The sequence below is a fragment of the Typha latifolia genome, chromosome 4, assembly GCF_019914945.1.
Source record: "Typha latifolia isolate L0001 chromosome 4, TyphaL0001v2, whole genome shotgun sequence".
Classification (NCBI taxonomy): domain Eukaryota; kingdom Viridiplantae; phylum Streptophyta; class Magnoliopsida; order Poales; family Typhaceae; genus Typha; species Typha latifolia.
The window spans coordinates 6033542-6047916 of record NC_133089.1 but is presented as its reverse complement, the minus strand read 5'-3'; the positions used below and the strand labels follow the sequence as shown (position 1 = coordinate 6047916).

At 38.0% G+C, this 14375-nt stretch overlaps 2 protein-coding genes across 2 annotated transcripts; one reads left to right on the top strand and one right to left on the bottom strand.

Annotated features, from left to right (window-relative positions):
- Positions 1–1386: 1386 nt before the first annotated feature.
- Positions 1387–7441, top strand: LOC140786606 (uncharacterized). Its single transcript, XM_073135170.1, has 6 exons — positions 1387–1616; positions 1718–1835; positions 2063–2704; positions 2812–2998; positions 5434–5517; positions 6831–7441. The coding sequence occupies exons 1-5, from the start codon at positions 1540–1542 to the stop codon at positions 5460–5462; spliced, it is 1053 nt and encodes a 350-aa protein (XP_072991271.1). The 5' UTR covers positions 1387–1539; the 3' UTR covers positions 5463–5517; positions 6831–7441.
- Positions 7442–11429: 3988 nt separating this feature from the next.
- On the bottom strand, positions 11430–12491 carry LOC140786735 (uncharacterized). Its single transcript, XM_073135359.1, has one exon. It carries the CDS (start codon positions 12417–12419, stop codon positions 11610–11612), a length of 810 nt encoding a protein of 269 aa, XP_072991460.1. The 5' UTR covers positions 12420–12491; the 3' UTR covers positions 11430–11609.
- Positions 12492–14375: the final 1884 nt, after the last annotated feature.

Here is a 14375-nt window from a genome sequence, read left to right as displayed (position 1 = left end):
GTTGAACAGGGACTCATGGGCTATAAGTATTATGCTTATCTTCTTTCTAAGAGACCTCCAATCTTATTTTGCCCTCCTCGAATTGATTTCAGTATCTTTTTTGCACCCTGCCTAGATTCGGAACCTTGAGTTTCCTGGCCTTCAATGCCACCTTCGTCCTCGGCAGGGAGAAAGGGCATTAGTTAGACCAGTGTCTGATGACTCTATATCTGTAGCAAAGTATAGAGATACTCTCATAGATAGCTCTCTGATAAACCTTTTAATCTTTGTGACCACGCCAAACTGCATTCTTAATAGGCTTAGCCAGATCAATCTCAATGCAAACACACGCAAAGCGGCTTCTAAATTTAGTCTCATCAACCCTCAATGGCCTACCAGATTTAGCCACCACTAGAATGAGGGTTTTAAGTTCCCACCATTTCATAGGTAAATAGTAGAGTTATATCCACACTAAAGTAATTTGGAAGGCTTTCAATATAGGCCAAAAGTCATCATTCGATTAGATAAAATTGAGCACCTAGCCATTAATGGTCCAAGGCCCTTCAATTAGGATGTTGGACATGTACTCTTCCTTAAAGAACCAGAATATGTTGTATCCCTCAGCTATGTTCAAGACCAAGAAACTTTCAATCCCCGACCAAAGTTTAGCTAGCACAAATCTAAAATTTTCAAAGGGAAGAGTTTTACTTAGAAATCGGCCAAAGAGGGGGAGTTTCCACCTAGCTTGGCACACCTCTAATTCCACGATCACACAATCCTCCGTCTCCTTCGTGATCTTTTCAAGCAATTCATTTTGAATAATACACATTCCTCTCTCCATCTTATTATAGGTTTCTTTGCTTAGATTTATGGGTCCTCCACAAATTCCTCCGTCTTCTATCCCCTCCCGATGGGTTCCTCACCTAACCTGAACCTTCAGAAGCTCCCAAAGAGGCAACATTCGCTTTCGATTTTGCACCACTATCGCCGGAGCTTTCAAAACTCATCTCTTGCACCTTTATTGATGGGGAGAAAATTCTATTTGTTGTGTGATTTGCTTCCATAAAATAGAATGGAAAGAAGAGAACAGGTGTCAGATGTCAAGGGCAATATGCCTCCGGAGTAAATTAATCAGAAGTTCTAGAAGTCGGATTCGATAGAGATGTTGGAGAAGTTGTGGTCTTGAGCCAAGGCGAATTTATTAGCCTCCGCGCACGCTTCCTTTGACCACACAAAAGATATGTGGTAGTAATTTTCTTTGGTCAGCAAGTCCAGTTTCCCATCTCTTTCATATCGGATGGATTCTTACACGCTTGAAACGTGTTCACGTGGAGCCCACCACCGTTGGCCAAGGCATATAGATCCAACGGTTGAAATCCTGTCGTCGATATCAAATGCTTTACCCCCGTCGCCGTGTTCTTCTGCTTCCTCCCTGCCATTAATAGTAATAGGTTTTTGCCACGCCATTTCCCGACCTCCCCCCTCTCCTCCTCCTCGCACAAATTTTTTTCCAATTCTAGTGGTAGGGTTGCGTTTCCGTCTAGAAGAGCGACGATATCGATGGCGACGAGCTTCGAACGGTGGGAGAAGGACCCCTTCTTCTCTGCTGCCGAGGAGGTGCAGGGATCGGCAGACAGGTAACGCAATTTCTTTAGGGTTTCTCTTTGTCTGCTTTCTCGCGTGCCCACTGGGATTATTGGAGGAGAAATAGGGCTTATTTTTCTTCTGGGCTTTCTAGGATGGAATCCGTTTATAGGCGATGGGTTCAGGAGAGGAAAGGCGCGGTGGAGTCTGAATTCGCCTCCGGCGAGCTCCGTCGTGAGCTCCAAATGGCCCTCGGCACCGCGAAGTGGCAGGTGACTTATGATTCCCATCGCTTTCCGCGGAAATTTGCCGTTTAATTTACCTTTTGGTGTTACTCGTTGCAAGATCTGTTAAATGATGGATCTTGTAAACCTAAACGGTACTCAAGGTTCTTTCTTTTTTGATTTTATTGAAATCGAGCACTTTGATGAACACGAGATCCCTGTGAAGGAATTTGTTTCAAAATGGGATTTTGATTTATGTTCTCTTAAAATCTCAGCTGGAGGAATTATTGCGCGCAATCAATTCAAGCGATGAGGCACTGTCGGTGGGGGAAGATACATGGGCTCGGCATGATCAATTTCTTACGGCAATTAGCAGTCAGATAATGACAGTGGAGAACTCTTTAAAGGTATCCAACATTGAGGAGGGGGAGGTTGGATTATCCTGGGTCAAGTTGGACGAAGATGAACGTGATGAGCTTGCTCTTTTCCTATCCTGTCAATTACCTGAACGGGATATTTCGTCAAATGGTAATCTTGACATTGGTGAGAAAGTGGGGAATCAGAACAAAGAGGCTTCAATTGATTTCGTGAAGAATTCTCGTCAGTCAACTGAGTTGAGCTCATGGGATATGAGGGAGGAGAGGTTGAAAGGCCACCGAAGAGTTGCTAGTGCTGGTGCTGATATAGGATCATGGAATATTTCAATTCCTAGTGAGGGTGAGGATACTTCTGAGAGATCATCTGATGATTGTCCTAACATGGCCTTGCCAAAGATACTTAGCTACTCTGCACTGAATGGAGCTTTAGAATCAAAACCTAGGATGAAATGGTATAGGAATGGGCTAAGAAAGTGGAAAGGTTGTAACCAAAATGATGCAGAAGAATCCATCCCCTTACGGAATCATCAATTGAGTCAGGTATGGTACTTATGTTTTGGTTTTTCATTTTTCCTGCACTTTTATCTCAAAATCTGTGCGTCGTTGACTCGTCAACTTTGTTTATGAATTTCTTTTCATCTCTTTAGGGAATCAATGAATGCTTCGAAAGAAGTAAGAGCTGCTTAAGTTCTTCTAGAGAAGAGACATACAATAAAAAGATATATGGGTGGGTCGGAGTGCTCCAAAGGCAAATTCAACGGTCTCAATATCGAATCCAATATGGCCATTCTCTTAAGATTATTCTTTTGGTAACTCTATCTGTTTTATTTATTGGTGAGTTCATTTATCATATCATTTATGTGCTTCATGATTAGTGTTTTGTGACTTTGAGGAACATTAAGTTGATTTAATCCAAAATTCTATAGTGCTTCTGACTTTGCTAAAAAAACTAATCTTTGTTTCCCAAAAGTGATTTCTTGAAAGATTGGTAGAAGTATGCGCTATGTCATCACCCATATTTCTAAATATGTTCCAAATTTAAAATTCTTTTAATTTCACACCCTGCTTTACGTGTTTACAGTGATTAAACCCTCTTTTTTCTCTCAAGATTAAGTTCAACCCTGCATTTACCATGCTGGTTGTGTTTTTGAAACATCTATACAAATACAAGGGTCAAACAGGGTAAAGACAGGGGCTGAGTTAAGAATAGTAAAATGATAGTGGTAAACTGCCCTCAACACACCATGCAAGGCAACCAATGGATAAATCCCTTAAGTTTAATTTGCGTTATTTTATTTTGAAGGAATAAAAGGTAACAGTCTCCTATAATCTTAGGGTCACTTCCTGTTCTGCTTTATATTTCTGTCTATAGGGTTTGAACTTTGAATTATTATTAGAACTTGCCAATTTAACTTATTAGGCAATCTATTTAAGATATAATTTCTGATAATCTGCACATTTGAATTTTGAGTTATGATTATCTCTAAGCATTTTCCCAGGTAGAAATTTAATGGTTTCTCATCTGTTCATTCCTAGCCTATAAATTTTGAAGGCATTGACAAATATGCAGAGAAACATGAGAACGAGTCCAGATTTTTTTTTTGTTTTTTTGTAGGTTGTTTATTAGAGTGAATTGATTCCATTGAATTTGCTATTATATGATATTCAAAGTTTTAAAGGTTACAATGGATTCTGGAGTGTGGACCGCCCTCACCCCCACCAGCTTTTTTTCTCTTCCATGAACTTTAACAAGAACATAAAGATTAGAAGGAAGAAAAGAGATGGAAGGACAGTATTAGGGAAAGATGGAAACTTATTAAATTTACTGTTGGAATGAGGGAAACTTGTATGCTTTGAAAAAAAAATTTAATTTCGTTATAAATGTCTAGTGAATGCTTTAGAAACTTTTATGTTCGAGGATATACAATGTATTTACTCATGATTTCCTAGTTCCTACTTAGGTGATTTGAATGAATCTCTTAAAATGTTCTATGAGATTTGGGCCCTGTGCATGAATCGCCAATATCCTCAAACCACTTTCCTCAGTTGGATGAACTTTATCCATCTGTTCCATTAGTTTCAAACTTTCAATGGAGAATTATCTAGAAGCTTCCAACATTATAGTTATGGCAGATCTCTTAATTTAGATCAGATGGTGATTAATCAGTTTACATTGCCTTGATTGGGCTAAGCATAAGAAAGAGTTCAAGACTACTTGATTGCTGTGGCAACTATGTGCTCTTGCGCACATCTTCTGGCTGGTAAATAAGAGTAGTGCATGGCTCTTAGCATACATGTGGAAGGAAAATTATTTTATAAGCATACACTGGTATAAATTTTTATAATTAATTGCTTGAGTTTCTTTTGTATGTATGCTGCCTTGTGTATGGCCCAAGTAAATAGTGTTCCTAAAATTTCCCATGACAATGGGATACATGAAGGCAATCATGTCAGCCCATATAGAAACTTGGGTAACATTCAAGAGGGATATGAAAGTTTTGGACAAACTTTTAGGTGGAAACAAGCATGATAATGTTTTACTTTTATGCTGGTTATTTGAGTTTTTCTTCTTAATGAACTCTAACCTATGAAACACGGATATTTCATTTGTTTTTCATATCATGCTTTGTAAGGATTTTTTGTATCCCTTCTCCATATTGTAATGGATCTTTATCTCGTATCCATATCATGCTTCATATACTCTAACCTTTGGCCTGTTATTTCTATTTGAACTTTTAATTTTGTGTTTGGAAATGAATAAGCAAGATGTAAGATCAAAGGAGCAATATGTAGTAAAACTTAATTCCCAATGCTTTTTCAAGTTGTTGAGATTATGAACATTAAAACTGGGATAGTCAATTTCCCTAAAGCCCAAAGTTGGCAGCCAACTGTCCTGATTCAATGGTTGTCTGGATGTAAGGTTGAATGGTTGATTCAATTAACAATGTATTTTAGCTGTCTAGTTATCTTATATTTGCTTTACTGTAGGCTCAAATTATTATTTATTACTGCTAGGGTTGTAGTACCTCATTTTGCAGTAATAAAAGAAAAGTATGAAAAGACACCATTCCCATCGTGATACATTTAAAATTTTCCTGTTTTAATAGTACCTTCACTATCCTCATTCAGGTTTTTATAGTATCTGCACTATCCTCTTTTAGTTGTGGAAGAAAAGAAGATCAAAATTTTCTTATAAGAATTCTGTTGTAACAAGCTCCTCATTTTCTTGTGGTTTAATATGTTTTGCGACTTTGTTTTTGATGTTGCAGTGATGCTTGCTTTGAAAGCAAACTGGTGACTATTGGCATCTGGTTCTTGGCAGGTCAGAGCTCAATATTTTGGCAGCTGATAAGGTACATATGACTACTTTATTGAACTTGTGTCACATTTCTCAAAGAGCATTCCTTTGTAATTGGATTCATAACGTGTCCTCAATGCGATTTTCTTCAGTGTTCCTATGCTAAATACCTTGATTGGTGAACATTTTTTAGCTCTGGCACTCTGTTTCAGGCAAATTGATGAAAACCTGATTGATTGGTGGTTATTGATTGGAATCTAATTGGCCAGTATTGATTAGTTTGTATCTTATTCTGCTTATTAACTAGTGCAAAATGGCATTGCGTAGGTAAACATATATGTTGGAAAGCCAAATCAAACCTTGCATTTTTTTATAGTTCAGTAGGAGTATATGGTGTTTTTTATTTCCTTCAAAATACTCTGAGATATGTATCATTAGGAATAGAATATCACTAAAAATTTGCACAAGCAATTGACCTTATATTGCTTTGACATATATATGGTTTTACAAGGAAATCTTGGAAAGCCAAAATCCATCATGTATCTTCGATGAAGAATTTAAATTAGTCATGATTTTGTTGCTGTCATTTTGACGGCAAAACAAGTAAAAGAATCGCTGTTTTCCTTTTCTCATTGTGATTTTTGGAATGAAGAGAATTAAAAGCTTGTTATCTTCTTGTAAAGTGGTGTCATTAACTGCATGAGTAAAATTCAAGCAAAGAAAGTATAATGGGGAAGGTGACTCAAGAATGGAAACAAAGTGCAGAAAAGTGAAAACATCCCTGGGTTTCATTTTTCATTTATTTCTTGGGCTTAGTTTTAATGTGCTACAGACACCTTGAAATTGTGCTTGACTGCTTTTCTGGCAGGAAAGTAGGAAACAATGTCCTGAAGTGGTTTCTGTGGAATGAAACGTGTCATTTCACGTATTATTTATGTAGAAGATTTATATAGGTGAGTACTAGTAGTCTAGTTACTGTAGTTTGGGAGGCACTTGTGAGTTGTGCCTTGGTATATATTGTCTGTATGCGGTATTGTTGTTTAGTAGCATTTTTAGCCATATGAAGAGTAACCATTAATCTCAAACATAGGTTGGTCGGGCTTGCAGTTATGTAACAATATCATTCAGAATAGCATGTTTAGATGAAACTGACAAATAATCTCTATTTGCCAACATTCTTTTTCTGATTCTTCATTTTCATATACAAACTATGAAGTGTTGCATTCCATGACAGAACTTTAGAACTTTTTGCCAACATTCTTTTTCTGATTCTTCATTTTCATATACAAACTATGAAGTGTTGCATTCCACGACAGAACTTTAGAACTTGAATGAGTTAATGCTATAGTTTGTTGTTTGTCATGGTAGGTTCCACGTGGAGATGATCTGGATGGTCGGTAGCATTATTCCAAATGGATGTGCATTTAGCCACTTCTCCAAATTTTGTGGGTCCATGTTGAAAGATGTTTATAGCATTCAAGATGTCGTGATCCTCCCTGAGACAATATTTTTCTTGCTGGGTCCCTGTGGATATCCTTAGTCAACTTGTTGTCATGCGACAGTAGAAATCTGACATCTTCAGCCAGAGAGGTCAAGTTTTCGTGATTCCACGCAGATCTACTAGAAGTTTACTGATTAAATGTTCCAGGAAATGACTTTCATGCCTCCACCTCTCATGCAGACTTTCTGATTGATTAACTCTGTATCAGATGATTAAAAAGAAGCATAAATGGCAAAAATGCGCCATACAGGAGCACTTTGTCTGCTGCCCTGCCTTCTACTAGCTTCACAGCAAAAGCCTTGAGCTTTTGCTTTTCGGAAGCTGTTGTTGGATATTCTTAGAGAGATTTTTGTATTAGAACAACATTTATTTATTGCCATGCAAGCTTTTGTTGACTAATGTCACTCTATGTATACCATCTCCAATTTGTACAGTAGATAATTTTACGTTTAGTGAGATTAGCTTCATGCTTACCTTCCCTCCTGTTGTTTCTTAGCCCCCCCATGGACAGTTGGTTACAGTGTTAAAACGCTTGATCTTCCAATGAGTGATAGTTGAGAACTAGTTGTAAAACTGCCTAACTCGTTCTTGAAGAAATTCTACGCTCACGTCATGGTTCTCTCTCTTTTTCGTGACAGAGGTAAGAGTGTAATACATAAAAGATGATGAATATTGATTAGATTATGTCACATCTTCAACTCATTCCACATTGGAAACCAGCACTTTCTTGACACTCAGAATGGGTGATTGGGGAGGTTAATTGATAGTCCAACAGCACATTCTTGGCACCTTAACTAAAGGAACCACAAATTACCAAGGAGTAATGGATAAAACTCCTACAATATTTACTTCCAAAGATACATACAATCTTTTCTCTTTCTTCCTGTGGACCATTTCATGTTGTCCGGGCGTTGACGTAGTCCACTAAATGGACCTATTTCATCATTAACGACTTGTCTTCTTCCTCCGTTAGTCCGGCATATATAAGTATTAGGTAAATGCCTGCGGTGGCTGTTGTGAGCTGGCTTTGGCCCCTGAAAAAAATAAGGGAAAAAAAAGAAAAGAGAATATTCTTTGTCTTCTAGGATAGGATATAACCTCTATATATATAAAAGTCCTATTGGCTAACTACCAACAAACCATGAGAGAATAGAACGTGCTATCGTAGTTCTCATCCATGGCGCCCACTAGAATCTCAACAAAAACTCACAATCTTCTTCCCATAACCTCCAAAACTGCCACCCTCACCAAAACACTCGTGTCCTCCCGCTCAAGAACACGAGGTGCTCCACATGAGATTACTAAATGGCTCGTTGCTTCCAAAAGCACCGGCACGTAGCATCTCACTTTCCAAAAGTGAAAGAGACGAGTGATGCTCACTTCCTCACTTCACTCGATTGCTCCTTAAGAGTTGTACTGGTTTTTAACTCGTACGTGTCACGTCAGCCTTAATCCTTTCAGGCTTCTAAACTGTCCGATGACAGTTTTAGTTTTTGTGCCGTCTGCGGCGATTAAATTAATTAAAAATCTCTCTCTCTCTCTCTCTCTCTCTCTCTCTTTATCTTGGAACGAGGTAATCAATTTCTGGTCGTCTCGCATGAGCGCAGGGGAAGGAAGGCGTGGTTGTTTAATTGGATTCGAGCATTGAGTTTGATGATGGGACTTGAGGCACGAAGACTGAAAGATTCCATATACTTCTCAACGAGTTGTTTAAGTTCGCAAACGCCATGAAAAGCTACAGTGAGCTGCAATCGTTGCTTTCCATGGTGTGTGGTATATACTATGATGGTTTATTTTGTTAAACTTCTTACTAGCTAGGGTGACTGCCACGAGGAATATTGTACTAATATTTGGAGCAAAATCCCAGAGAAGGTCTAAATTCCTAATGGATAATTTATACACCTATTCAGGGAGGGGAATCAAGCAATCAACTAGCTAGAATATTGGTCGACCATTAATAGTAGAATAGGTTGGAGATTCAAAATCCTTATAAAGACAAACTGCACTGCCTACGCCTGAATTGGCTCATTCTAATTCTTTTCTATGCAAGAATTGATCTACTTGTCTAACTTAATCATTAGAGAGACTAAACTTGTTATTTAGTCCATAGCTAAGACATCCCAAAAAGTATTTACACAACTTAGCCGGTTACATATTAGTGTCTCAAACTAAGGCGATGCAAATGAATTCGTGACAAGAAGAGATGAGAATAATAGTTTGCCATAAATTTTATCGATTAATACATGAATATATAACACTATAATATGTTGCAAACATAGTATGATTTTACTGATCCGGAAAGGTTGACAAGATAAGGCTTCATAGAATTAGAGGCTTTTATAGAGATGATGTGCTTTATTGATATTTTAGGTTTTTTGACCACCATATCTAACCTGGTAGTCTGAGTGTCATTTAATCTAAAATTTAAGACTTAGTCGCTATCAGTAATCAAACACTACATTTTTTCTAGCTAGCTTTCAAGAAAATATATGCAGGTCTTAAGTTTAAATTTCCTAAATTATAGTTGTATCGCTGAAATGACTTGCATTTATATTTTATAAATTTAATAATAATTTTTTACTACTATTTTGATGATATATACACTTTCCATTAAAGTAATAATAACACTCTCTATTTTAAATCTTCTCTGTCGGATATCCTTAATTCCTCTCCAACATAAACATATTTTTCTTAAAAAGAAAATTAGAACTTAATAAGTTCGGTAGTTGTGAGTTTTTGAGCTTCGAGATCCACGAGTATTTGCAAGTTTACAACAACTTATTTCTTTTTTTTTTAAATTTTTTTTGCATACTAAGAAATTTATTAAAAATAATGTAGCCTTTAATAACAAAAAAAATAAAAAACAAAATAAAAATAAAAATGTTAAAATATAAAAACTAATAGATTTACCTTGTAATATGATTGCGGGCTTGTAAACCTGCAATGATTTATAAACCCACAAAAAAAAAGTTGCTAACCTTAGGATATAGTGTGGTTAAGGGCTTATAAGTTAACAATGAATTATCGGTCCACAACCTTTAAAAATAAAAATATTATAGTATGATTGCAGCTTATAAACCAATAATAACTTACAAGCTCGCAAAAAAAAGAGGCTTTTTATTATAAAAATACTAATTTTTTAATATATTTTTTAAACATTAACTAATTTGTTTTATTTAATAATAATATTTTACCTAATATTATCAAAGTCGCAAAAAAATATTTAACCTTTTACATCACATTAAAAATAATAATTATAATTTTAACCTAGTTCATAATCAAACATCATATTTTCTTAGTCTAATTCAAATTATCCAAGGCGCGACTAAAAAATAGAATCAACTAATGGCTTCCATGTTTAGGCTGAGACCCAAACCAAACATGCCTAGTTTTAAGAGAGAGATTATGAGGTAACTTCATAGATCGATATTCCTATCATTTCTCATATAAAAATAATCCTTTCATAAATGAGCAGTATTCTCCACCAGTACTTATCCAATTTAATGCTTCCCAAAAAGACATCGAGAGCTTATTTAGAGCCAACGATGGGTAACCTTTAACCGTTAAAGCTTCTCTTTCACATGTGGCCTGCTTATCTAAAACGTAAGTTGACAACTAGTTGGATTCGGATCGATCAATCTATCAGGCCAAGAATCTATTAATTGAAAACACTGCGTAACTTTGACTCGAACATCGAGTTCGATTTCGAATAAATATCCTAATTTGATAGTGATGCAGGTATAAGTTTTGGGATCCGAAATAATATTAAAGATAAGAGATTAAAAGAGGATATGTACGCAGTTTCTAACAGCAGCTTTTTTTTTTTCTTCTTCTTTTTCTTTTTCTTTTTCTTTTTGTTTTCTCCCTCTTTTCCCCCCTTTTTCTTTTATTGATTTGTGCCTTTGAATGTGATGATCTGAAACTTTGCAGTACGCTTTGATACCCAGCAGTAGCTTAAAGCAAAAGTTTTCCATTGTTGTGAAACTGGCACTTATTAGGGATGCCAAATTCAAGTAGACATGATTCCTTTTCCCATCTTTCTCAAAAGGAAGAAATAAATATACATAGATAAGCCCTTTTCTCCTTTCCAGGGACAACTCTCAAGGTCATATACTTCATGTTGCTTGCAAGGGAGTATAAGACTAGTACATGCACATTAGAATCAAATCCAAACATAAGAATTTTATTAGCTATTTTTCTCCAGAAAACTTTCATTTAGCACCATATGTGTTTTCTTTAGTACATATTATTCACTAGTCGTTAAAATTGGGAGAGTGGTCAGGAGTGATATAATGGGTTTTGATTAGTTTAAGCTAGAGATTAAAAAGAAGAAGAAGAAGAAGAAGAAGAAGAAGAAGAAGAAAGAGGTAAATTAATATACTCTTTCTATTATGACATCATGCATGGGAGGCTAATGTGAAGTCACAATTGAGATAACGATCGATCTGAAGAAAAGTATACACAACTAGAAACAAATTCAAACTTGTAATCATAATTATTTGGAGATTGGAGAAGAACACTTTTGCACCACCATCACCACCACCCCCAAATGTTACATCTCTATCTCTCCCCCACCAATTACTCTTCTTCCCTTCTCCTCAAAACAAACATATAAGTCAAAAAAAAAAGAAAAAAAAATCTACAAATTAAGCTTTTGCAATGGAAAGCTCCTCCAACCATTCGAAGATCCTCCTCCTCCCCATGTTCTCTCCCTTCTCAAGAGTCCTCTTCGGCTCCTCCTCCTTCTTCGGAGGAGACGCCACCGGTAACCTCACCGGCTCCACCGCATCCGGCGAGCAATTACACCCAAATCCAATTCCCATAAACCTCAAACTCGGCGATCTCTTCTCCACCACCTTCCCGTTCCCATCAACGCCGGTTTGCTTACCGCCCCTGCTTCGCCTCGACCGAAGATCCCGGAGCTCGATCTCTGGGGCCGGCACGACCCCGAGGCGGAGCAAACCCCAAGAAGGCGGCGCGGAGGAGCTAGTGCTGTTCCGCCGGGCGCTGCTTCGCCTCCTCGAGCCACGGAGCTGGGGCGATGGGCTTGGGAACGCGTAGAAGTTATTGGAGGCGCTGCTCCCGGAATGGCTACTGGAGGAGTGGCTTCGGCTCACGCAGCTGCTGCTGCTCCCGCTTCGGCTGCTCAAATCCATGGATTCCGACCTCGACCCGTGTCGCAAGAGGCCGGAATCCGAGCTGATCGAGGGGCGGAGGGGAAGGATCTGACCGCGGAAGAAGACCTCGTCGGCGGCGCACATGTCGGTGTCGGCAGCGTTGGCCACGAGGCCGCCGCCGACCGAGATGCGGAACTCGAAGTCGTCGGCGTCGGACCCGGGGGCGGAGGCTGAGGCTGAGGCTGAGGCTGAGGCTGAGGCGGTGTCGCCAGTTGACTCGGGGTTGGAGACGGGGAGGTCGATTAGGGAGAGGGTCTCGGATTTCTCTTCTTGAGCCATTGTTGGAGGTTTTGGGAGTGGGGGAGGGCTTGCTCGCTTTGTTTGGAGGAAGGGGAAACGAGAGATATTGGTATATATAGAGCCAGGAGGAGGGTGTATTTGCGTATATAGAACACTATATTAAACTGAATTTACATTTTGAACCCTATCCTTTTAACTATTTATAAATAAATTACCAAAGGTTATATGGTCTTTTTATATTTATTGACCAAATCTGAGAAGAATCGTATACCATACTCGCAAGTCGTATCTCTATATATGGACAAGTTTCCTAATATATATATTAAATTGAACTTATTAACATCGTTTTGAGTGGACAGGCTATTTTCAAACTAAGAATGCTTGCTTTGCTAACTCCTTTTATCTGCAAATAGTTAAAATACAGGGTTCTGAGTGAGAAATTGCAAACTAGGGTGTTATGTGCAAATATCTCAAGAAAATAAATAAATAATAAAAAACAGGGGAGAATAGGAAATAAAGAAAAGGAGGGGGGGGGACTTGGCATTTTGAAAGGAGGAGACATTCCCATTAGTGTTGGCTTGTGGGCCGGCCTTTGCATGCCTCACTTTTGTGGGCATTGTTTAAGGGTCAGCTTTGGCATGTTGCTGTCTTGTTACCTGTGGGGGATTGCTTTGTAGATGGTAAAAATAATTTCCAAATTTTAGTAGTACTAATATATAGAGAATCTTTCACTTATGTCAAGGATCCTATCAATATTTATTTACAAAATACTCACGATGAGTTTAAATTTTATTTTATTAGTCACAATTCGTGTACAAAGTGGGTAGAATAAAAGCTCTTCTTTACCTTTGCCTCGCCACATCTAGCTCGCGGTGAAACCAATCTTTCCCATTCTCCAATAAAAAAAGTTACCGTAACTCCACTTAGTCAAATCATACACTTGACTGCAATCGAGTGTAGCATTAAGCATATCTTCTATAGTGACAAAATAATCAAACAGGGAGATCAAAGCCTCATAAATGGGGTGTTAGGTTATTATTATGCTCTGGTGGTCCGAAGAAAGAAACAAGAAGAGAAAAATATCAGTAGATTTGTAGCAGTGGAGTGCCACTTGGAAAAAAGAAGAAGTTAGGTATCATATAATATAGGCTTCTATATCAACTACCTTCTCTTTCCTCTGAAACCAAGTGGAGTCACGGGAGACAAATGGGGTTTAGCCCTTTCGGTTCTTTAAGATAAAGAGAGACCAGCCAGAGTCTAATGTCTCTTAGGAATTTAATTTTAAGTCTTTCCACTTTGTGGAGTTTCTGGTTGAAGAGATGGGTGAGTTAGAGAGGAGTACGAGAAAGAGTACTCTGTTTTGAGGTCAAACCTCTGCCGTCTTGACATTTGCAAATCTTTATGTCCATTCTGAACTTTAATAGTTTAATCATTAATGCAGAAACCCAAAGGAGTAAGTTTAGTCTTTTCGGTATAAAGTGTACGTTAATTTCACTTTATAACTATACTAACAAATATAGATCAAAACTTATAATATAAATTGTGTCTATTACTCTCTCTCTCTCTCTCTCTCTCTCTCTCTCTATATATATATATGATTAAAAAAATTTAGTGTGGTGTGGTGGTTCTACTTGTACAGAACGTGTTACAAGCCATGCAAATGGAAACCATTTATTGACCAAGTTGAGAAATCTTTTTTATTTTACCACCACATGGAGCAGAGCAGAGCATCACTGGAATCCCATGAACTGCTATCACAAGTGATGATGGCTTTTGCAGTGGACGTGAAGGAAAAGAAGGAAGAAGACCACTCCAAAAAAAAAAACAAAAGAAAAGCGTACCACCTCTCCTTTGGGTTCCAAAGTGCAACATTGCTCAAACAACAAGGAGTGAAAGGGTCCTACAGCAGGGCCATATGTTCCCAACTGCAACAAACAAACAGAGGTGGCATGCATGAAGGGGTTATGCCTTTTGGGTGTTCTTGCTGGGTGGCAT

Excerpts from the sequence above, each read along its gene's own strand:
- LOC140786606 (XM_073135170.1), top strand. The coding sequence starts at position 1,540 with ATGGCGACGAGCTTCGAACGGTGGGAGAAGGACCCCTTCTTCTCTGCT. Across the intron at positions 1,617-1,717 it reads GTGCAGGGATCGGCAGACAG|GATGGAATCCGTTTATAGGC; the intron begins GTAACGCAATTT and ends TGGGCTTTCTAG. Across the intron at positions 2,999-5,433 it reads TCTATCTGTTTTATTTATTG|TGATGCTTGCTTTGAAAGCA; the intron begins GTGAGTTCATTT and ends TTGATGTTGCAG.
- LOC140786735 (XM_073135359.1), bottom strand. The coding sequence starts at position 12,419 with ATGGCTCAAGAAGAGAAATCCGAGACCCTCTCCCTAATCGACCTCCCC.